Source organism: Lampris incognitus, chromosome 1 (assembly GCF_029633865.1).
Source record: "Lampris incognitus isolate fLamInc1 chromosome 1, fLamInc1.hap2, whole genome shotgun sequence".
NCBI classification, from domain to species: domain Eukaryota; kingdom Metazoa; phylum Chordata; class Actinopteri; order Lampriformes; family Lampridae; genus Lampris; species Lampris incognitus.
Window position 1 is genome coordinate 39,037,066 of NC_079211.1, and position 25,060 is coordinate 39,062,125.

The following is a 25,060-nucleotide window of genomic DNA, read 5'->3' on the forward strand; positions in this document are numbered from 1 at the left end:
AGCTCCCACAAGTTGGATTGGTTGGATGGGCACTTCTTGCGTACCATACGGTCAAGCTGCTCCCACAACAGCTCAATGGGGTTCAGATCTGGTGACTGCGCTGGCCACTCCATTACCGATAGAATACCAGCTGCCTGCTTCTGCGCTAAATAGTTCTTGCACAATTTGGAGGTGTGTTTAGGGTCATTGTCCTGTTGTAGGATGAAATTGGCTCCAATCAAGCGCTGTCCACTGGGTATGGCATGGCGTTGCAAAATGGAGTGATAGCCTTCCTTATTCAGAATCCCTTTTACCCTGTACAAATCTCCCACCTTACCAGCACCAAAGCAAGCCCAGACCATCACATTACCTCCACCATGCTTAACAGATGGCGTCAGGCATTCTTCCAGCATCTTTTCATTTGTTCTGCGTCTCACAAACGTTCTTCTTTGTGATCCAAACACCTCAAACTTGGATTCATCCGTCCACAACACTTTTTTCCAGTCTTCCTCTGTCCAATGTCTGTGTTCTTTTGCCCATCTTAATCTTTTTCTTTTATTGGTCAGTCTCAGATATGGCTTTTTCTTTGCCACTCTGCCCTGAAGCCCAGAATCCCGCAGCCGCCTCTTCACTGTAGATGTTGACACTGCTGTTTTGCGGGTACTATTTAATGAAGATGCCAGTTGGGGACCTGTGAGGCGTCTGTTTCTCAAACTAGAGACTCTAATGTACTTATCTTCTTGCTCAGTTGTGCAACGCGGCCTCCCACTTCTTTTTCTACTCTGGTTAGAGCCTGTTTGTGCTGTCCTCTGAAGGGAGTAGTACACACCGGTGTAGGAAATCTTCAATTTCTTAGCAATTTCTCGCATGGAATAGCCTTCATTTCTAAGAACAAGAATAGACTGTCGAGTTTCAGATGAAAGTTCTCTTTTTCTGGCCATTTTGAGCGTTTAATTGACCCCACAAATGTGATGCTCCAGAAACTCAATCTGCTCAAAGGAAGGTCAGTTTTGTAGCTTCTGTAACGAGCTAAACTGTTTTCAGATGTGTGAACATGATTGCACAAGGGTTTTCTAATCATCAATTAGCCTTCTGAGCCAATGAGCAAACACATTGTACCATTAGAACACTGGAGTGATAGTTGCTTGAAATGGGCCTCTATACACCTATGTAGATATTGCACCAAAAACCAGACATTTGCAGCTAGAATAGTCATTTACCACATTAGCAATGTATAGAGTGTATTTCTTTAAAGTTAAGACTAGTTTAAAGTTATCTTCATTGAAAAGTACAGTGCTTTTCCTTCAAAAATATGGACATTTCAATGTGATCCCAAACTTTTGAACGGTAGTGTATATATAGGGGTACGTGGTGGTGTAGCGGTCTAGGCATCAGCTTTGTGTCCATGCAGTTGCCCACTGGGGACCAGGGTTCGCGCTTCGGACTCATCAGATCCGACTATGGCCGGATTCGGTGAAGCAGCAATAATTGGCAACGCTGTCTTCGGGAGGGGGGGCGGAGTCGGCTTGTGTTCGTCACATGAATGTGTCTGTGTGTGTCGGAAAAAGCAGTGGTTCGGCCTGGAGACGCCTTGTCATGAAAGTGGCGAGGCATCTCCTTCGAGACTGCCGGCCGGAGAGATGCAGTTGGCAAACGCATGCAGTACGAGGGTGGGTGTTTGAACTAAAATAGGGAGCGATTGGCCACTAAATTGGGAGAAAAAGGGAAAAATCAGAAATAAATTTAAAAAAAACTATATATGTTAAATGATAATTATTTACTATATATCTATATCATCTGTGTGTGTGTGTGTATGTTCGTGTGTGTGTCTTAGACCGACAAATGCTGTGTATCTGTGAACACTCAGCGCTCTTGAATATATAGGTAGAATCAACCCTGTCATTAGCCTTCATCCTCTAGGTCTAGGGATGTTCTACTGCCACAATAGAAATGTACATCTACTGTTTATTTTGGTAGAAGAGCCAAATAACAAATAAAGGCTTTAATGTTGGTAGAGGCTCTCTCATCAATGTCTTATGGATATGTTAGATTATCTTTAGGTTATGATTAGGCTATATTTAGGGTTAATCAGTCATACTAAATTGTCTCTAGGTGTGAATGTGGTTGTGTCGGCCCTATGATGGCCTGACAGGCTGTCCAGGGTGTCTCCCTGCCTGCTGCCCAGTGACTGCTGGGATAGGCTCCAGCATCCCCATGACCCTGAGAGCAGGATAAACAGTTTGGATAATGGATGGATAGATGGAGGTTGGATTATAATACTAATAATAATAATAATAATAATAATAATAATAATACTACTACTAATAATAATAATAACAATATAAATATTGTACAAGTCCCCCTTCATGCACCTTTCATTGGGTGTCCAAACTGGTTTTGGTGATGTTGAAATACTGAAATCAAGTCTTATACACAACTAAATACTAGATCATTTCTAGTAACTTAAAACACCAGATAAAAAGGGAATAAACAAAATCCATCTGATCCCATGTGGTGGATAAAGCTGTGATTCTACAAGGATGTAGTAATTACAAGAATATCTTCTACTGTACTGAATCCAGTTCTACAGCTTGTTTAAATAACAATGGCTATTCTGCAAAAAGCTGAATGATATACTTTTCTTTATACTAGAAACCAAATCATCTGAGCTTTCATGCTCAGCAGCATCTCTGTGGGGTAAATGTGAATGGAAAACTTTTCAGGTCTGCATCTCCGTGAACTAGATTTCACTACAAAGTCAAGCGGGGCCCGCTACTGCATACTTAATAAGAAAAATTATTTTATTTTTTTTTAATCTTACTGGCCTACCCATTTGCAGACTTATCCACAAATACATTAGTAGGCTACATTATGTATGAGGTCATTCTAAGTCTGCTTCCTTGTTATTTTTCCTGTTGTATCTAAAAAAAAAAAACACTTAGTAGTAGGAGTTACACATTACAGCATACAGAAAATATTTCTGCTATAGGTCTCTAATGCTGGCCCCGCACAAGGGGATAATTGGGCCGATTTTGGGTTCGATTAATCTCTCCTGATAATCAAGGGTATAGGTAAGTGCAATCCTCATTACATTGTACAGCATACACCAGATTGCTTTTCCGGGTGTGTGGTACACGGTCTTTGGGATGAACCAGTCTTTGTCGGAGTGTGTTGCTGGGTTTGAAGTATACCGGGATGCGGTGTTGGACGGTTTCATGCCTGTTTTGTTTTTCAGGGTAAAACATAGCATACACAAGTCAGACCAGCTGACGACGGTCCGCCTCCATATTTGTTTTGCTCTGAAGTCACGTTTGATCACACGAGTTTCTTTTAGATCCCAAGTCCCTAGAATCACGACTCTGCCAAGTTTGAGGTCCTGTATCTTGACTGAATCGTCTGGTGTGTGCGTTCTTATGATTAAAATATCTAAAATCAGTTAAATCTGTCGTTACTCCTGTGGTCTCCCACGTTTTTAAAATCGGTTAAGATTTAAAAATCCTCTAGTGTGCACCAGGCATTGGGTCAAAACTGAAGCAGTCAAGGGGGCCTTCCTGTACACTACTTCTTTTTTATTGAAATAGCTGGAAATTTATTTCAAACTTAAACAGCTTTCCTGTACACTCATTCAATTTTCTGCATTTATGACTACCTGGTTATGTAAAAGTTAAAAAAGACAAATAAAAGATTATATTGCACTTGGCTCCAAGTTTATGTTCAGGCAAAACAATTCTCTTTGCTCCGTTGAAAGCCCTTATTGAACCATTGGACTCGGGAGTTGACTAAAAGCACAATTTCATTTGCAGAAAAGGCCTAGTTGAGTAACAGCCTTCAGCAAAGTGGACATCATCCAGTATGTGCTTCTGCACAGACGTAACCACATTGTTCTGGTGCCCAGAAATGTCATCTAAAGAGATGACAGAAACACTCATTACATGAAAATGTTTGTATGGCTCTTCTGAATCGCAAAGAGGACATTCCACTTTAGCACAGCACAGCTATATTGCCCACACTGGGGTTACATTAAGTATTTTCAACATTTCTGTTTAGCACATTTTTCACAACCTTGACATTGATCATAATTCTTACATTTAGTTTATGCTCTTTGTGACGTACAGTGAGGGCCTCAGTAAATTAGCTTTAATGTGCAGCTCACCAACATTACAAGCCACCAAGGTCAGGGCAAGAAGAGTCACAGTGCCCGTACAAAAAATGAAACCAAATATTAATGATAATAAAACCTGTCTGAAAGTAGTTCCACACAGTCACTTTATCTATGGTCGAAAGCTACACTTCAATCTGCATCACCTTTAAAGCGCTGCAAAAGACTTATAGTCAATTTGAAAATAGCAGGTTTTATGAAACCATGCTCTAGAAACTGTCTTTGCTAAAATGAAGGCCAAAAAAATCCCATGAATCTTTAGCAGAAGAAGGTCCTCTGCTCTCTCAAGGTCACAAACACAAACAAGTTAACACACAGGGGTTGGAGGGAGAAGATTGGGTCTTAGATTAGCATGATGAAAGCCAAATTAAACCGAGCTACTACCTTTAAAGCATAGTTGGTTTAACGTGATGAACAGGCATGACGGGTGCTCCATTAGAAAATTGATTCTTTACAATGGAAACATCAATCAGAGGTGACAGCTCTGGCTTAGGCCCAGATCCTTTATTTTAAAGGGTCTGTGTTTGTAAGTGGGAAGGAGGTGAGGAGGGGTGAGGTGGTGAGGTGGCTGAGCGATTGTCTGGAGGAAGAAGGGGCCGAGAAGTGACCTGATCCCCTGACATCACATAGTAAAGAGAGGAGCCTGGGGAGAAATTACAAGAAGCTGAAAGCCTGAGTTGCTGACAGTCCATGGGACTTAATAGACTAGAGCCCATTTAACCTTTTGCAAGCTGACTGCAACCCCCAAACGCAACAACTAAGACTATGCTTTTTAACAACTGCGCATCCTTAATTGGTAAACCTCCCATCATCTCTGTTACCGGGTGGCAAATTTAGCATAAGTGCTGGTATGTTTTCAATAATACATTATCGTGCAAATTTACCTCTATGGACAGAGCAGTGTGTTGCAAGCTTAGTCACAAATAACTTTTCTGGAGAAAGGGATCAGCTGGAGTTGCAGGGTACCAAAATCTGCTGGTACTATCCTAAGCAGGGGCATTACTTGAATAATTCTAGTAGCCAGCAGTAGGAGGTTGAGGTTACACAAGGCAGCAACCAGTTGTAAACATATTTAAATGTCTGAATATAAAGCAGGGAGAAAGATTTACATGCTCAGTCAACTTTCTCTGGGTAGAGAAAAGGTCACGCAATATCCTATGATAGAAGTCTCCTACTTCAGAGTGGTGTACAATGCAGATAGATAGATAGAAATGGAAACAATATGAAAATGAACAATGCAGTTGGGCACATATGAAACAGAAAATCCTTATCACTTTGAAACATGTTCCATACATAGCAACCGTAATGGTCCTTCAGAGTCATATCAAGATGGTGCATCGAGGAGGCGGTTACTGAGAAGAATATGTAAGGGGTCAAAGTCATTTTAATACACCTGTGAACAATATATTTTGTCACAAGAGCCTTTACTGTGACTTGCTATTGCAGATGTAGTCATGAATTCTGATTTAGTATGAATCTGCAACGTTGGTGAAGGACTTGTATGCAATAATAATGCAAGGTATATGCAGGAGAAATGCAGGAAGGACATGCAGGAAGGACACTCCTGCAAAGGCTACAGCGAGATTATCACTGCAATGTACTGTTTGTTTTGAAATTATAAGATTCTGAATCATGTTGTTGCTTGACTGGGGAGAGCTGCAAGGATCAGGGCCCCTGAACGTGGAACTAAGATATATACAACTATAAAAACAATGAAAAATAAAAACAAAAATCTTTACAGCCAGAAGTCTAGAATGGTACACTCTGCCTTTCTTTTGAACACAACGTCAGTTGCTAGGAACCTGTTGTCGACATTTTGACAAAACTCCAGCGAATGCAAAAATGTGAAAAAGCAGCACATGATGACACGAACTTCATTTCAAAATAAAATATCCACCAGTAGACGCTCTGAATATTTTTACAAAACATTTTTGCCTAAAAAAGTCATGTGTATTTCTATACATTTGCTTTCAAAACAATATTTTCCTGAATTCTGTCAATTACATTACAATACTGAAGGAATGAACTGTGCCCAACATTTTTTCCTCTGAAATGGATGTGGAGGCAGACTGTCTGTTCCCCCTTAGTGTAATCCTATGTGCTGCACTGTGTTTAAAAGTGACTGACCCTTCATTAAGGAGTTGAAAATATTGAAGAAGACTCAGTAGCTTGAATAACTTACATGACTTACTTGAGTACATGTGTGGACCCGTTGATCTGCGTGGCTGTGCAGGAGGCCCGGGGCCCCAGGATGGAAGGCCTGCGGTACCTCTTCCTCCCACAGCATAGAATGATAAGGAAGGCACGGCGGAAAGACTTGTTTAAGAAGGCGTAGAGGATGGGATTCAGCATGGAGTTGATGTAGCCCAGCCACAGGCAGGCTGCCCACAGTTCTTCCGGCACCGAGTAGTCTATGAAGGGGTCCACCACATTGGTTATGAAGAATGGAGCCCAACACAGGCAGAAACAGCCCATGATGATGCACAGTGTCTTTGCCGCCTTGGTCTCCGTCCGCATGCGGTGGTTGCGCTGGTGGTCGGCGGATTCTGATGTCACACCGGAACTGGACCCGGCACCAGCACCAGTGCTAGAGCCCGAAGTGCCAGCTCCACAGGTGCCTGCCCCCCCTGCCCGCTGGAGCATGCTGATCTGGAGGGCATGGGCGCGAGCAGTGATGTAGATCCTCTGGTAGGCCAGCACCATTAGGCCCAAAGGGATATAGAAGGCCACCACAGAGCAGGTCAGGGCATATGGCTTGTTGACCATAAAAATACAGGAAGTAGAGTTGCTGCCCACAGAATCGCGCTTCCGCTCAATCTGGTAACAGAGGAGGAGCAGAAATATTCAGATGTGATCATCACATAAATAGCATGAATTTGCTGCCTGCTTATTACAAAACTTCCCTTTCGCTTTTACCCTAAAGGGACTCAGATGGAAAATTCTAATTTTGTATTATTGTCAGACAACATGAAAAATGTCATTTGAGAAAGTGTATTTGTGCTGTTTCCTTTTTGTAATGTAACTGACCAAAATTACCTTACACATTTTGTGTAATGATATTTTTTCCTGCAAATTATAAAGCATTTCTATAATATCTATTCCAGCTTTTATAATAATAATAATAATAATCATTACATTTATGCTTTTCTAGACACCCAAAGCACTTCACATTGAAGGGGGTAATTCACTTCAACCACCACCAATGTGTAGCACCCACCTGGGTGATGCACAGCAGCCATTTTGCACCAGAATGCACACCACACATCAGCTTGAGGTGGAGAGAGAGGAATCTTTGAGCCAGTTACATGGGGGGATGATTAGGTGGCCAGATGGAGAGAGCCAGGTTGGGAATTTTGCCAGGACACCAGGGAACCCCCTACTCTTTGCGATAAGTGCCATGGGATCTTTAATGACCACAGTGAGTCAGGACCTTTTTTTCAATTTCCTATTCTGCCAAGGTCATGCAACTGCACATCCCCTAGCGGGGCTTGGGGAGGGTGACGACTGTCACGCGCATCCACTAATATATGCAGCATTGTTTACTGCTTCTTTTCACCTCTTGTAGGAATTATAATTGCAATGATGGGTTATGCTAATCCTGCAGGCTCCTTACCTAGGGGCATCAGTAAGTTCTCTGCAAGGCCTGGCCAAGCTGCAGGCAGGGCTGTGAATGGAGCCATAAACCCTAGCACTTTGACACTGGCTTTCTCTGCTGTGTCACTTGAGTGTCAGACTTTTTAACAAAGGGTACCAACATTAGCAGGGGAATGTAGAACAGATACAGGAAATGGAAAACCTTCACTGGCTACTACTTTTGTTCGGAATTCAAGTGAAATCATTGAGAATGTGGTTCTCCTGGTTTCAGCAAATGACAGATGTTCCCAGATCCAAATCTGACATGATGTCCCTGGGACGTCATATCAATTATCCAGACAGATCCATGTTATACAGTCATGGTAAGAGTTAAAGTGAAGGTCAGGGTTAGGCCAAGGTCAACATATCAAATCTGATTTGAGAACATTTCTCACCCTACACGAAAACAAAGCCATCAAAGTTTCCCTTTTTACATTGTTTTTTAGCTACCGCTGCACTTTGACCCCATCCCAAAGATGAATTTGATGCAGAAATAGGATAAATCTGGGATATAGAAGATTATTGCTATCAATATATCAATATGCTCTACCTGTGAATTGAAAGAGAAGGACAAAATAGAGGTAACGTATATAAAAACACGTATGGTGGCAGTCAGAAATATAAACCAAAATATACATTAGGCTGATACAAAGACACAAAAACACTGACAAACAAATAAACCATAAGCATACATATATGCCTATAAACCTGTATACGTAGGTATACAGTATCTACAACACAATGTTAGTCATCTACACTTACTGTTATCATACACATGCCCAAACCCACTCAAACTGTCAATAACACAGTCATGGTTTTGATGACGCTCCATTTGAAAATGTAAAACCACAATCAGTGAAGCATCTTACAGGTGAACTACCCCACCCGCTATCAAACATAACGCCAGCAAACCCTGCAGCCAGCCTGTTATAAACCTCACTCTCTAGTCAGTTCATGAGGAAGGTGTACACTTATAGGAGGAGGGAGCCTCTGTGCATCACCATTAATCATCGTGCAGTAGCTTCCCAGTTTGTAATCTACGATCATCTCCTCTCTGCCTGGGAAATACGCCTCTGGGCCACGGGATGAATAATATGATACTTAGCCCATATCAGCTCATGGAGGTCACCGTCTTTCATGTGTAAAGCTGTTGCTGGCTCTATAAATGTAACAATATCTACAGATTGATTGTGAGTGAGTGTCCTTTTAAAACATAATGTGGGTGCATGCGAGTTCAGCTATATGTCAGGCGGATTGCACACTGATATGTTACAGTATGTTGATATGCAGAGTTGTATGTATAGTCATCTGGCTGTAAGTACAACAATAATTAAATTCTTTTTTTATATTAATACTGACTTGACTCAGACTCTATCAAATCGAAACAAGATGGTGCCGACTGATGGTGACACACTAGGAGCTTCTCTCTCCCCTGTATTAGTTTTTGCATTAATTGTTAGCTTCCTCGCACATACTGTACCTTGGTGAACCATATTATGTATGCAGATGACCTTGTCATTCTTAGTCCCTGTAGCGCTGGTCTCCAGCAGCTCCTTGATATATGTTATGTGTATGATGTGGAGCATAATATCAAATACAGTGCTAGTAAGAGTGTTGTCATGATCTGCAGAACCAAAGAGGTCAATCATCTAACATTTCCTGATTTTAAATTGTCTGATAATAATCTTGAGGTATGTAATAAGGTGAAATATCTTGGGCACTATATTACTCAACAAATGACAGACGATGATGATATTTATAGGCAATGCTGCATGATGTATGCACAAGCAAACACTCTGTCACGCAAGTTTGGTATGCGTTCAGTTAGTGTGAAGATGTCTCTGTTCAGAGCATATTGTACAACACTCTATACTGCACACCTGTGGTCATCAATGTATAAAAAAGCAAGCTTACAGAGGCTTTGAGTAGCTTATAATGATGCTATGAGAATACTGCTAAAAAGACCTAGATGGTGTAGTGCAAGTGAAATGTTTATGGCTGCAGGAGTCAGTACCTTTCAGGCTCTTCTAAGAAAGCTCATGTATAAATTTATTTGCCAGCTCAATGACTCTGATAATGTAATCATCAACAGTTTAACTAATATAAGATTCAGTGCCACACGCTACCAATCCCAGCAGTGGGACCACTGGTATAGCTGCCTTCTTATAAGACACTGATTTGTTCCATTTATGTTATTTTATTGTGTTTACTCTTTGTAGTGTCTGGCGTTTGTCTTTTACATATTTGTCTTTTTTCAGTTATGGACCCTGAGTCTGAAATAAAGTTTTGAATTGAACTGAATACTATGTCTACAATGATAATGTATGACTGTCAGACCTTACTGGACTTAAGACTAAATGGTCTAAACTTTTGGGCACCTTTATTTTTTTTAAAATTTTGTTTATTTCAAATGTTAATTTTTTTTTAAATGTATAATAAAAGAAAACAAAAGAGGAACAATCAAAACAAGCAAGCAATATCATCATCAAACATTTGTTTTAAATCTTGGAAGTTCAAAAAGGAGTAGGCAGAAGTAAAAAAAAAATTCTAGTCCTACCCCCTTTTTCTATTTTAGTATTTCAACAGTGAACTGTGTGATTTAAATGAAAACTCAATCATCTAGTACAACCAGTGACCATGACGTCTATCTAGTAAACCATACAAAGATCATTCATTCAACACAACAAGAACAAAGCAAGTGCAGAGCAACATCAAAACAACTCAAGAACAACTCACACAAGATGTCACAGCTCCATCCAATGTCTGTTCAAAATGTTATTTTTAAAGAGTCTTTTAAATTTGATTATTGATTCACATGTTTTAATTTCATCACTGCATTTATTCCATATCTTGACACCTTTGGTTGTGACACCATGATATTTTGCATTTGTCCTTACTGGGTTTTGTTTAAATGTACATATTCCTCTCAGGTCATAATTACTTTCCCTCAACTGGAACAACCCCTGAATACTGTTGGGTACTTCATGATTTAACACTTTGTACATGATTTGATGCCCAGCTTTTGGAAAAAAGTGTAAGAAGTGTGGGAAAGAAAATCACTTTGCTTTACAATGCAAATCAAGAGCAGAGAACAGCAGGAAATATAAACCAGTGCATGTTGTCTCGGAGCAGGACAGTGACACATATGAGGACATTATGACCATGACAGAGGAGACTTTAAACCAAGTAGAACAGAGTCACAGCAAAGGCCAACAACTCTATGCAGGAATGATGATAGGCAAGAAAATAGTTCACTTTCGGATAGACTGTGGTACTACCTGCAATGTGATTCCAGTACATCTTCTAAACACAGACAAACAGCTGGAGCACACAGAGAAAGTGCTTGTGATGTATAATAAAACCAGCCTTAGTCCACTGGGTAAATGTAAGATCAAGGTCAGAAACCCCAGAAACAATAAATTGTACAGACTGGAGTTTCAAGTGGTGGACCAGAAAGGCAGAATTCCTTTACTAGGCAGGAAGGCCAGCGAAGCCATGAAGTTAATAAAGGTACAGTACGGAAATATCCTGGCCATTGACAGCATAGTGAAAAAAGATCTGAGTCATGTAACGTGAGGAGAGATGTGGCAGACACATGACGATGGAGAAAATCAAAGCAGAGTTCGAAGATGTGTTCACTGGGGATGGCTGTTTGGAGGGGGAATATCACATTGAAATAGACAACAGTGTACCACCAGTGAAACTGCCAAAACGCAGAGTGCCAGCTGCTATGATGGCACCTCTTAAAGAGGAACTCAAGGATCTGGAGAAAAGAGGGATCATCACACCAGTAGAGCGGAGCACAGGCTGGATAAGTAGTATGGTCTCAGTGACAAAGCCGAATGGGAAGCCAAGAATCTGTATAGACCCAAAGCCACTGAAAAAGCACTTAAAAGGAGCCATTTCCCCCTATCTATGATGGATGACATCCTCCCAGAGATGTCAAAGGCAAAAGTATTCAAAGTTTGTGATGTAAAGCACGGCTTCTGGCACGTCTAATTAGAGGAAGAGTCAAGCTACCTAACCACATTCTCCACCCCATTTGGCCGGTACCGTTGGCTGAGAATGCCGATGGGTATAAGTCCAACACCACAAGTCTTCCAGAGGAAGCTCATGCAGGCGCTTGAGGGCTTACCTGGAGTATACATCCTAGCAGATGATGTGTTGATCACAGGTGAAGGGGCGACACAGGAGGAGGCAAACCAGGACCACAACGAGAAACTCAGACAATTTCTGACCAGGTGCAGAGAGTGAAACATCAAACTGAACATAGACAAATTCAAGCTACGGCGACCGGAAGTACCCTACATGGGACACCTGCTGACGACTGAGGGACTGCGGATTGACCCAGGAAAAGTACGTGCAGTCAGGGAGATGCCAAAGCCGACAGATGTAAAGGGGGTACAGAGACTGGTGGGTATGGTAAACTACCTGTCAAAATTCTATGATCACCTGTCAGATGACTGTGAGATTTTGAGACAACTCACACACAAAGAGAACATGTAGGAATGGACAGATGTACAGGAAGAAGCATTTCAGAGGCTGAAAGACAAAATAGCCAATGCACCGGTTCTGAAATACTACAACCAGGATGACGAGTTGACGCTACAGTGTGATGCATCAGAAACAGGACTGGGGGCAGCCCTGACACAGAGAGGTAAACCAGTAGCATACGGTAGTAGGTCACTCACACCTACTGAGAGGGGATATGCCCAAATCGAGAAAGAATGCTTGGCAATAGTGTTTGGGATGGAAAAGTTTCACCAATATACCTATGGCAGACAGGTGACTGTACAGAGCGACTATAAGCCGCTGGAGAATATTCACAGTAAGCCACTTCTCAGTGCACCAAAGAGACTGCAGCGGATGCTACTGAGGCTGCAAAAGTATGACATCAGAGTGATCTACGTACCAGGCCGAAATATGTTGCTGGCAGATACGCTGAGTAGGGCATACTTACCAGAGAGCACTAAGGGAGAAATTGAGACAGAGTTAGAGACTGTGAACATGGTTAACTACCTTCCCATCTCTACAGAGAGACTGAGCTCAATTAGATCTGCTACAAAAGAGGACACAAAGTTACAGAGGGTGACAAACAGGATTCTGACAGGGTGGCCACAGAACAAAAATGACATCCCAGCAGACATCCAGCACTACCACTCATTCCAGGATGAACTGAGTTTTCAGGATGGCATAGCATTCAGGGGAGAGAGAGCAGTGATACCTGATGCACTCAGGGCTGATATCACTCATCGTATCCACTCCTCCCATCTTGGAGTAGAAGGATGTCTCAGGAGAGCGAGGGAAAGTGTATACTGGCAAGGAATGAATGAGCACATAAAGACTTTCATCTCCAAATGTGACATATGCAGGTCAGTAGACCCTAAGCAACAAAGAGAGACACTACACCCTCATGATATGGCATACAGACCTTGGGCCAAGGTAGGGACAGACCTGTTTTCCTTTAATAACAAAGACTACTTGATAACTGTTGACTACTGCTCCAACTTTTGGGAGATAGATTATCTACCAGACACTAAGAGTAGCACAGTGATCAGAAAGCTAAAGGCCCACTTTGCACGACAGGGGATACCAGATGTTGTCATTTCGGACAATGGACCGCAATATGTGTCTCAGGAGTTTCAGTGATTCAGTCAAATGTGGGAGTTTGAACACAGGACATCCTCACCTGGATACGCCCAGAGCAATGGTAAAGCTGAGTCAGCTGTAAAAACAGCCAAGCGCCTCAAGCTGAAAGCTATGGCTGCAAGGCAGCATCCATACTTGGCTATACTGGACCATCGCAACACACCGAGTCAAGGCCTTAACACAAGCCCAGCACAGAGACTACTGAATAGGAGGACAAGCACCCTTCTTCCTACCACAGACACTCTGTTGGAGCTGGTGATAATGGAGAACACACAAGGACTGATGCACAACAGACAGAGACAGGAGAAGTACTACAACTGCACAGCAAAGGACCCTCTTAAAAAGGTGACAGTGTGAGAGTTCAACCTTTTGAACCACATAAGGTCTGGAGAGTGGCAAAGGTGATAAAAGCAGTGGGCCACAGATAGTATGAGGTGGAGCTGGAGTCAGGAGGTGTTCTGAGAAGGAATCGTCGTCATCTCAGACACAACCACTGCACATCTGCCATGTCTACACAGATAGGGACTGAGAGACACACACCAAGAGTGGAGGGGTAGATCAGAGTCAAGCAGGGGACCAACACACAATCACGACAAGGTTGGGTCGTCAGATTATCAGACCTCGCTACCTGAAAGACTTTACTCAGTGATAAGAATATGGGTTTGGGACTCTTGCAAAGACTGAGAATAGTGTAAGGTTTGATTGAAAGAAAAAAAAAAGGGAAAAGAAAAGAAGGAAAGAGATGTGGAAGTGGAATGTTTATACAGTTTAAAATGTTTGGTTATGGATATTTGAATATATACTGTTGTTAATAATTATTATAAGAATACAGGGAATAAATTTAGTTATTTACGAGTGATATGTTGATTGATTTATTCACTAATGTGTTGATAACACAATTCTTTTGTTTATTGATAATATGGACCACTTAGAGTAAATGATGTGTTGACTAAGGGACTTTACTTCAAAGAAAAAAGAAAAGATGTAACAAATAGGATTGTTATTCCTAGTTTGTGATTCCGAGGAGCAATTAGAGTGTGACACAGACCGCGAGTGACGCTGGCTAGAGATGAAAGTAACTGAACTGTACGACCTAAAGATTCCTGTTAATAAAGTGATAAGTAAGCAAGTAAAGCTTTAACCGTCCATTCTGTAGGGTTAAGTAAAGAACGGAACAGAATGAAACAGATGTAGACGTCGGTTCCCTTAAGCTTGCATCCTTGTTTGAGGAGCGCTTGCTTTTTCTATCCGTTTGGGAATCGGATGATTATTGCTGGTGTTGCGTTTTTATTTTTGCTGGGCAGGGTATGACACGCCTCTACATCATTGCTGTTGATCGAGATACCCTTACTGTCCAAAAACTTCACAGCTTGTTTCTCAAGTGATTCCCTTTCGGCCTCGGTCGCATCGGCTCTAACCCCGGCGGTGGTGTCATCGGCGGCGGCCACCACCCCTGCGTAGGACCGGTGCCTGGTTTTTAGACCGCTGATGATCAGATCATTTACCCTGGAGTACTGCTCCAGGTCGTCTACTCGTTTTTCCAGAAAAAATATATTTTTGTCCTTTTCCATGTTCTGTTTTTTTTAGTGATTGCACTTCTGTTACAAGATCCATGATCTTCTTTTGCTGTGCAGCTACTGTTGATATCTCTGCCGAAAGGAAGTCGAGAGACTTCTTAATCTCCTCGACCTCCTCAGGTAGTCCTGTGTTTTTCTTAGGTGGCATTTCTGTGTTAGCTTCAGTTTGGTTTTAAACGAATAATTTGATTAAACTACTGATGTTGATTATTGATTGTTGACCTCACCCAGTGCCGGTGTCGGAAGATGGCGGCGCGAATTCACAAATGCGCAAATTCACATCTACCTTTGGAGATACCAAAAGACATTGTTTACAACCCTACGGTATCTTGGAACACCAGCAACTGATGGCAATACAGGCAGAAATGCAGCAGACGAGGAGGGGTCCTGGCAAAGCTACAGCATCGCCTAACTCAACCTTCCATCCCTAGCATTTTGCTAGCCAATGTACAATCTGTTGGCAACAAGCTAGATGAACGCCACTGTTGTATTAGCGTCCAACGGGACATAAGCGATTGCTGCATGTTCTGTTTTACTGAGCTCTGGTTGACCTCGAACATCCTGGACAGGGCCATATAGCCTGACAGCTTCTCCATGCACCAACTGGACTGCTTGTGTGATGCGACCAGCAAGGTAAAAGGGTGGGGGAGTATGTTTTCTGGTTAACAACTCGTGGTGCACTGATGTGGAAGTAATCTCCCAGTCATGTTAGCTGGTGTTGGAACATCTTATAATCAAGTGTCGACCATTTTCCCTTTCTTCCTGTTAACTGCTGTTTGCATTCCACCACAAGCCAATACTACAGTAGCTCTGGAAGAGCTCTATGGTGCAATCAACGGCTATGAGAATCAGCATCCACAGGCTATTTCCATTGTGGCAGGGGACTTCAATCACTGCAGCCTAAAATCGGTACTACCTAAATACTTCCAGCATGTCAGCTGTCCAACCATGGGCGACAAGCTCTTAGATCACTACTACTATCACTATCAAGGGAATGTACAGGTCTATTCCATGGCCTCATTTTGGGAAATCGGACCATTCATCCATGCTCTTGCTACCCATTTACAAGCAGAAAATTAAGCGCAAGAAACCCAACTTGAGGACAGTACAGTGCTGGTCGGCAGAAAATGAGGTCAAACTTTAGGGTTTTTTTGATTCAGCAGACTGGTCAGTTTTTTAGGAACCCTCTGAACCCAAACAAATACGCTGATACAGTTACTAGGTTAAATTCTGTGTAGACACCTCTACTCTCACTCATACCATTCCCACCTAGCTGAATCAGAAACCTTGGATTAATAGCGACATTCGGCTGAGACTAAAAGAGAGGACTTACACTTTTAAATTCAGGGATAAGGACCGCTACAAGGAAGCCAGGTATGCATTGAGGAAAGCCATCAAGTCAGCCAAAAAAACAACACCAGGATAAATTAGATTAGCATTACAATGGCGGGACTCCAGACTTACGTGGCAGGGACTGCAAGCGATAACGGACTACAAACTCAAGCCAGGCGGTTTGATATAATTTCCCAATTATATCCAGCCAATCACTCCACTCTTCTGAGCCATCCCGATCGCTGCTCCACCCCCTCTGCCGATCTGGGAAGGGTTGCAGACTACCACATGCCTCCTCCGATACATGTGGAGTTGCCAGTCGCTTCTTTTCATCTGACAGTGAGGAGTTTCGCCAGGGGGATGCAGTGTGTGGGAGGATCATGCTATTCTCCCCAGTTTCCCCTCCCTGCAGAACAGGCACCCTGACCAACCAGAGGAGGTGCAAGTGCAAAGGCCAGGCCACATACCCACATCCGCCTTCCCACCTGCAGGCATGACCAATTGTGTCTGTAGGGACGCCTGACCAAGTCGGAGAGAACACGGGGATTCGAACCGCCTATCCCCGTGTTGGTGGGCAACGGAATAGACCACTACACCACCTGGACGCCTCTGTATACTGTCTTAATGACTACAAATCTATTGCTTTGACCTCAGTAATAATGAAATGCTTTGAATAATTAATTAAGACATACATAAATCTTAACATTGCTTTGACCTCAGTAATAATGACATTTTCTGAAAAATAGTTAAGTCCTTCATAAAGCTTAACATTCCTGCCAACCTTGATCTGCTACAATTTGCTTATTGGTTAAATAAATCTGTGGAAGATGCTGTGTCATTGGCTCTGCATACTGTGTTAAAACACCTTGAAGGATAAAACACCTATGTCAAAATGTTGTTTATTGACTATAGCCCTACATGTAATACCACTGTACAATCTTAATTAGTGTTGAAGCTTAAGGACCTTGGTCTATGTAACTCCATCTGTAAGTGATTATATGACTTTCTGACAGGCAGACTTCAGGCAGTGAGAGCAGGTACCAGCTATTCATCTACCATAGTTCTCCACACAGCAGCACCGCAGTCTTGTTGCCATGGTCCCTTTCTCTACAGTCTGTTCACACATGACTGTATTGTCAAATATCATAACAGCATATTGACATTTGCAGATGACACCACAGTAATTGGACTGATAAATGACAACAATGAAGGTGCCTATAGGAAGGAGGTGAGGGACCTATCCATATGTTGTCAAGATAACAACCTCTCCCTAAATGTTGAGATCATTGTTGATTTTAAGAAGTCCAAAATGGTTCAGACACCAGTTTACATCAGTGGTGTCCCATTGAAATTGTGAAGAACTTCATACATTTAGGCATTCAGATCCCATACTGCCTCTCCTGGTCTCTAAGACTATACTTTCTTAAAAAAAATCTTTAAAAAATTCAGAATGTCTACAAAAACCCTGGCCACTTTCTATCAGACTACCATAGAGAGCATCCTTACTGGAAATATACTGGTGTGGTTTGGCAACCTGACTGAACAGGACCACAAACAACTGAGAAGGACAGTAAAAATAGCTTCAAACATCATAGGAACAGCACTGCCACAGCTTCAGGGGATATATACCACCCGTTGCAGAAGGAAGGCCGTAAGTATGGAGGACACCATCACCAAGAACATGGTGTGTTCTCCTCCTTCCGTCAAGACAATGCTTACAGAGCATCAGAGCTCCGACCAGCCAGCTCAAAGACAGTTTTTACCCCCAGGAGGTCAGAATAATGAACAGTAGGCTCCTTACATAACTTCAGTGATTTATTATTTTGTGGGATTTCTGATTTCTTATTGTTTTGTTATTTATTATTTCTTTATATATGGTTTTAAGGGCTGAGAGATCCAGGACACATGCATTTCATTGCATTTGAAGGTACATGGTACTTTTTATATGTAAATGACCAAAAAGTGGAACTTGGAATTAACACTGTCTCTAAGTAGTTCCATGTACAGTATAGTCCACTGTCTATCACTAAGGGAATACGATTTGACAACTCTCTGCATCAAGACTGATGTCTTGATAAAAGATGTTCATTTATTGTTTGCACATTGAGTGCAGAAGTAGACTCCTATATCAGACTTTTATCTATCTCTCTCTCTTTATATTAACAACATAAAGTATAAAAAAATCTACTTCAGACATGGGAAACCATGTGCCATGGAGTGCCGAGAGTATGTATGTTTTCCTAGTATGTGGTCACTACACCAGTTGATTTCACTCATCTTTCAAAGCGGACAGACTGATCATTACATACACTTTTGAATGTACGGTTAAATCAGAAACAGTATGGAAACAGAAGGATGGCAGCTGTGTGATGGCAGCTGACCACTACACTTTTGTAAAGTTATAGTTCAGGTTGATTTTTTTTTGTTCGTCTCTTTTTTGGTTTGGCCACAGCAGTGTGGGTCGTCTTATCTATGGCAGAATTAACAGGGCAGCCGCAGATATACAGCAGCACCAGACCTTTTAATGAGACCCACAGAGAAAAGCTGGTTACCACAATCTGGCTCTACTCCTACACGTTCTCTGACTTTGGACAGTGTTGTTTGTGTGTGTGTGTGTGTGTGTGTTTGTGTGTGTTCCAAATTATCCCCTTTACCATCATTACTACGGTCATAATGAGCTCTGCCAAGCAGACAATCTACTACCGCGCACAAAAAGACAGACCGGGGCTAACTGGGGAATCTCTCAATCTCTTTCCCATCTGTCTGTCTGTCTATCTGCCTGTCTGTCTGCCCCCCCTCAACTCATGCTAACACTGCACCCAGTCACAGCTGTCTGTGCGCCTGTCCATCCATTCTTTCTTATTCTCCACCCTCACTTTGTTTTTATTATCATCAGTCTTCCTTCCATTTTCTTTGTTTGGCTTAAGTCATCTATCCCAATACTATTTCAACATGAACCTCTAGTTTTGCTTACTTTCATACATCCTTGTTATTACAGATAGAAAATTCATTAACTCTCTCTACCCACTTAATCCAATTCAGGATCATGACAGGCTGGGGTTTATCCCAGTGGGTACTGGGAGCTCGGCAGGAAGATCGTTGGACCCCCCCTCTTGCTGCGAGGCTACGGTGTGAGCCATTAAACCAGCGTGTCAACCCGTCAGTCCCACAGTTTAACATAATTCCCCCAAACTCGTGGTTGGTAAACTGGCCTCATTAGAGTGACTCATGCAAAACATACTTTAACTTTTTCAAACTATAAGAATAAAAAAGCAGTGTGAACCCCCTGTCAGTGGTGTCAGTGCCCTTTTTTCTCTTTGTGTGTTAAAGTTGTTATTGTTGCTGCTGCTGTTGTTTCTATAGGAACTGACAATTTACTCCTTCCTCTTGCTGAGGATTTTACAAGGTGCACCTCAAACCCCATCATTCTTGATGTTTATCTAAAACATTTTTCCTCTCTCTATTTAACACTTGTCTACTTATATTTGTCTCTCTCCCTCTCACTCATTTATCTGTGCACTCTCTTTCTCTACCCCCTTTATCTACTTCTTTCTTCTCTATCCTTCCTCCCGTTATCTCTTCCATAATTGGTAATTTGTGGCTGACTAGAATTATGTGTGTGTGTGTGTGTTTGTGTGTGTGTGTGTGTGTGTGTGTGTGTGTGTGTGTGTGTGTGTGTGTGTGTGTGTGTGAGAGAGAGTTTGCTCCAGTCTATTTGTGTTACAATTTTGGCTTCATTGTTATATGAAACCATTTCATGCCTCTCATCGTGTCCCTTCTCCTGATGCACGGCACGTCATATGCACAATTATGTATTTACTAGGGCTGTCCCGAATACCATTTTTTGGGCTCCGAAGCTTTAGTAGTAATCAACAGCGAATACCCAGAGCCTATGGTGGGGGGTGGGGGGGGGGGCATGACTCGGGAAGGAATCAGCCAGACATTTCTCCATTGTTGAATGAGATGGACGGCATAGCGATGCGACACGTGTCTTTCGGTTTAAGATATTAATTGTTAAGGATTCTGTTATTCTACAGTCTTGTTGTTTGTATTGTTATTTGTTGATAAAAAACATTTTCTAGAAAGGTTTGGTGTGTTTTATACATGTTTGTAATCCTGAGGGATTTAGTTGAACGAGGTCCTATCTATGCACTTTTTGTGACATAACAGCTTGTGACAATTTTATCATAGATAAATTATATAGCTACATAAATGTTCACTATAATAAGCTGCGAATCTGAGACAACGCTCGAGAAAGTGCTGTGAAACAGAAGAGCAGAAACAGCACACTAGTAAAGACAAATTCAAGATTTGAGATTTATAATTATAAGATTAATATTTATTTATAATTTCTTTACTGTCATTTCTCAGTACTTGCATATGTTGAATTGAAAATTGTCCTCCAGATTGAACCCTTCCTATACACTAGGAGCAGTGGGCGCGGCCAACTCCAGTTCCAGGGTTCGTCAGCTGTTAGCTTAAATCTATAACATTTTAAACCTGAATCCAGCAAAAGTCAAAACAGAGATGCAAAACATGCTCATTTCTGTTATAACAACAATACTTTTAGTGAGATAGCTGTAACAAATGATTATTAGGTTTTTTAGGCCAATAACTGCCTTAGCCACAGATGTAATGTTTTATTTTAACTATTCGGATCAGTTGCAACTATTTTTCAAGCAAAGTAAGTGCCCATTTCTCCTCAATTGTATCCAGCCAATTACCTCGCTCTTCCGAGCCATCCCGGTTGCTAATCCACCCCCTCTACCGATCCGGGGAGGGCGGCAGACTACCACATGCCTCCTCCGACACATGTGGAGTCGCCAGCCACTTCTTTTCACCTGACAGTGTAGTTTCGCCAGGGGGACGTAGTGCGTGGGAGGATCACGCTACCCCCCCCCCCAATCCCCTTCCCCAATGGGCGCTCCGACCAACCAGAGGAGGTGCTAGTGCAGCGACCAGGACACATACCCACATCCGGGGCTTCCGACACGCAGACGCTGCCATTTGTGTGTGTAGGGACGCCCGACCAAGCCGGAGGTAACACGGGGATTCGAACCGGCGATCCACATGTTGGTAGGCAACGGAATAGACCGCTACGCTACCCGGACATAAGTGTACATTTTTATCATGTGTAATGTTACTGTTTATACGGTGAATAAAAGCAGCTTGATAATGGCGATTGGAAAACAGACATTCGCTAAGCTAAGTTTGCTAGCTAGTATAGTCTCGGTTTTTTACACCATATAAGAAAAGCCTACTACTTACAGCATTCAGGTGATTTATCATGCTTGTTGTGCCACCGTGGTAGGCCAGTTTCAAATTGCATATTTTGCACGCTGCCTTGTCATCGCTCAATTTAAAGTGTCGCCACACAGCTGAGATCTTCGGCATCTTGTTTCCCCTTTAACAGCCAAGGTGAACTGAATTGTGACGTCACTACTGCGCGCGAAAGGGATGTCAGGTGCCTCCTAGCTGAGAGTATACGTTGCTACATTTTAACAGTATAATTAAAAAGTATAAATATAGTACAAGAATGGGCTAACAAATGCTATTTTGCGGTTCACCTTTATTGATATCCTACATTAAGCAAAAAAAGCAACTGAATATCCGAATCCCAAAATTGAAACCGAAAACCTATCAACGACGATTACCCGAATACTCGGGTATTCAGGTCCAGCCTTAGTATTTACACACCAACCCTCACTTAAACACAGCCAGGAAAATCTGGTTTGGAAAGTGATAAAGAAATGATACCCTTCTTCTCCCCCCTTCTTGCCTCTCTTCACAGTTAAAGGCCCTTTGAGCAAGGTCCAAATCATCAACAGACATCTCGGGGACTATAGCTGAATACCTTTTGCAGATGATGGTACTCTGAAGTTGAGAGGAACTGGCTTTTGACCAGTTACTCTAGTTGTCGATTTGACTTACCAAACAAGCCAAGAGGGAAAAATCTGGGTGGGGTTACCAAATGAGAGAAGGCTCTGTCTTCCTTACCATTTTCAAACCCCTTCAGCGAAGCACTTAACCTGAATTACACAGGTAGAGCCACTTATTGGCTAACTGCGGAGGACTGTGGTTGTACCAAACGTGTGAAACTGTTTAAATGTGAATCCGAGCGGTTCCTCAATCTGCCTTCTCTGGATTAATTTAAGTTAAACACAAGCACACACACACACACACACACACACACACAAAATACAGTACTTACCACATGATCAATGCCGATGCTATTCCAGCCCTGCATGATGGGCAGGAAAGAGATGAAGGTAGGGATGACCCAGCAGCCTCCAATCATGAGAGTCACTCTCATAGGAGTCATCTTATTACGATACACCAGGGGCTGGCAGCAGATAGCATAGTACCTGCAAACAGGTAATAGAAACCTTATTCAAGTTTATATAATCAGTCGCCCCCTACACCCCCAGAAGAAAAAAAAAACAAGTGGATAATGGAAATAGACGGGTGTATGCCCATGTCTTCAGATCACATGCGGACAGCCTGTCAGGAGCACCAGGACATTTCCCGGTTTCCCGAGGGTCACTTTGGTCTGCCATGAGCAGTCAACTTGACCAGCAATAATATAGCAAGCAAGAATGAATTGATGGACCTCTCAGCACGAGGGTGCGCAAGCCAAAAATGATGTCATCATGTCTCTCAGCGACGCACACCACAACCGTTTACCTATTTCTCTACCAATAACATTTTAGACAAGTCACCCGGTAAAAAGGATGGTCAGAAGAAAAGGAAAGGTGGAGTAGAAAGGGAGTGAATAAAAAAAAGAGAAAGGACACAGACACAGCTAAATGCTGCAAAATAAGTGACATGTTGGCCAGTAAGGGACCAGGTCAGTCAAAAACACTAGTTAAAACTCTGTGTCTCATTCTTTTTTAAAAAAGTGTAGGCTAGTTGTGCTATAATTGGTGTATTCCTAGTGAGTTTTTTAGGCTGCACCCATAGCATACCTTGAAAACTCAGTATTCAGATAGGCTAGCTGGTCAGTCCCAAATGTTTGCATTTTGTAATCTGGAGAACTTTCCTCCCAGATGCACAAATTTGGAACTAGTCTGGTAGCCGTTACATCAATACGTAGGGTTAGCCTACAAAATTAGCGGTGTGGGTGTTTACATGAACAGGATGGCCTGGGATGAGTCAAATTCCCAGCCTGAATTATTGTTTCAGTCTGCCCCTGCTTCAGACCAAAGTTTTCTCTTGCCGCCCCCCCACCCCCATGACCCTGAGAGGATATAAAACGGAAGGGAAAAACCAATGAATGGGTAATCATTCAATCCACAATTTATAGGAGGCGGTTTTGTTTTGACAGAACCAGATAGCCTAGTAACCTGCAGACATTAAATAGAGAATTAAATGTTGATTTTACACTATCAATTTCTTTTCATACTATCAAATATTTGTTATAGCAATCAGCAAATCAATCAATACCACAGAAAGCAAAAAATAGGATATGATTAAATATTGCACACCTACTTGCCAGTACTCACTGGTGTGCAGTGGAGTATTTGCAGGTCGGTTGTGTTACAGGAAGTGTAAATATAAAAACAGCAGTTCCAGATCAAGTATCACTCCGACATACACACACCACAGAACATGGATCCTGCAAACACTACGCGGGTTTAGCAATAAAGCAATTTTAACATTTTCACATAATCACACAAATTTATTATAAACCGGCATAGAATTAATGTTGGCTTTGGGTAAACCACGGAGTACTTTTTAAACTGAATGAGAATCAACTGCCTTGTCCCATTGACTTCTGTTGCAATGTTGCGGTCTACCAGCAGCTGTGTTGAGTATGAAGCACAGGATGGATGAATGTGAATCGACAACACTAGTGGTATGTAGAAAACAGGAATGGACTTGAAAAATTTCCCAATTCCCATTCAGGAATACTGTTTATATACTTACAGTAGAGTTTATTACTTTTCACTTGTTCTTAATCCCGTGTTCTGTTATTTTGGTTCTATCTGTGTTCTTCCTGTCTGCTTTCTGTAAGTCTGTCTATGCCAAATCTGCCATGACATCTTGCTAAAAGTGCTTCATTAACAGGTGTGACTAACCTAGACTTCTTGTGTCTTACTTGTCCCTTCCCATTTCAAGAGCTCCTAGCATCGTAAAGTTTCATAAGGGTGCACAGTGGCCTTAAGGAATGCTCTTTTGTACCGGAGTGACATTATCACTGTTCATCTTTTGCAGCAACCTCATGGGAAATGGATTTTCCATGTGCTGTACCGGACGATCATCATTCTCTGCTCTGTCACTTGACTACTTCATCGCCACTGGAAGCAGGCTGACAGTCAGGCAGGCTAAGCTGTGACCTCCCATCATTTCTTCCCCTGACATTTATCAGGCTCACATGCGTCCCTGAGAAAATGCACCTTTAGCATATGTTCCCCTTTTTCACTCTCGACAAACCATATTTGGAAGTTGTTATAATTCTATGTGGGCTTTCTTAGATTTGACTGGCAGGGTACACAAATTATTTAGGCTCCACTACAGTGGAAAATAAAGAGAAAATTTCCCTGGTGAGATTCCCTGTCACATCTCATTTTAACAGTGTCATACATATGAACATACAAGATACGCTCATGTGACAATTTTTTCCCAGTTTTCAGTTATAAATAATGAAATAATGAAACAAATTATGTGATTAAACGGATGGGAGCATAATTGAAAATGATTAGTGTATATAATGATCTGTGTCCTCAAGCCC

The 25,060-nt window shown here is 42.1% G+C and overlaps 1 protein-coding gene across 1 annotated transcript in view; it reads right to left on the reverse strand.

Moving 5' to 3' along the window:
* Positions 1-25,060, reverse strand: part of htr4 (5-hydroxytryptamine receptor 4) — a 122,914-nt gene that overhangs the window by 41,162 nt on the left and 56,692 nt on the right. Inside the window, exons 5-7 of the mRNA XM_056277630.1 lie at positions 22,541-22,694; positions 6,742-6,955; positions 6,330-6,684 (exon numbers count right to left, since the gene is read on the reverse strand). Coding sequence (XP_056133605.1) covers positions 6,330-6,684; positions 6,742-6,955; positions 22,541-22,694 — 723 coding nt within the window. The remainder of the gene's footprint in view (positions 1-6,329; positions 6,685-6,741; positions 6,956-22,540; positions 22,695-25,060) is intronic.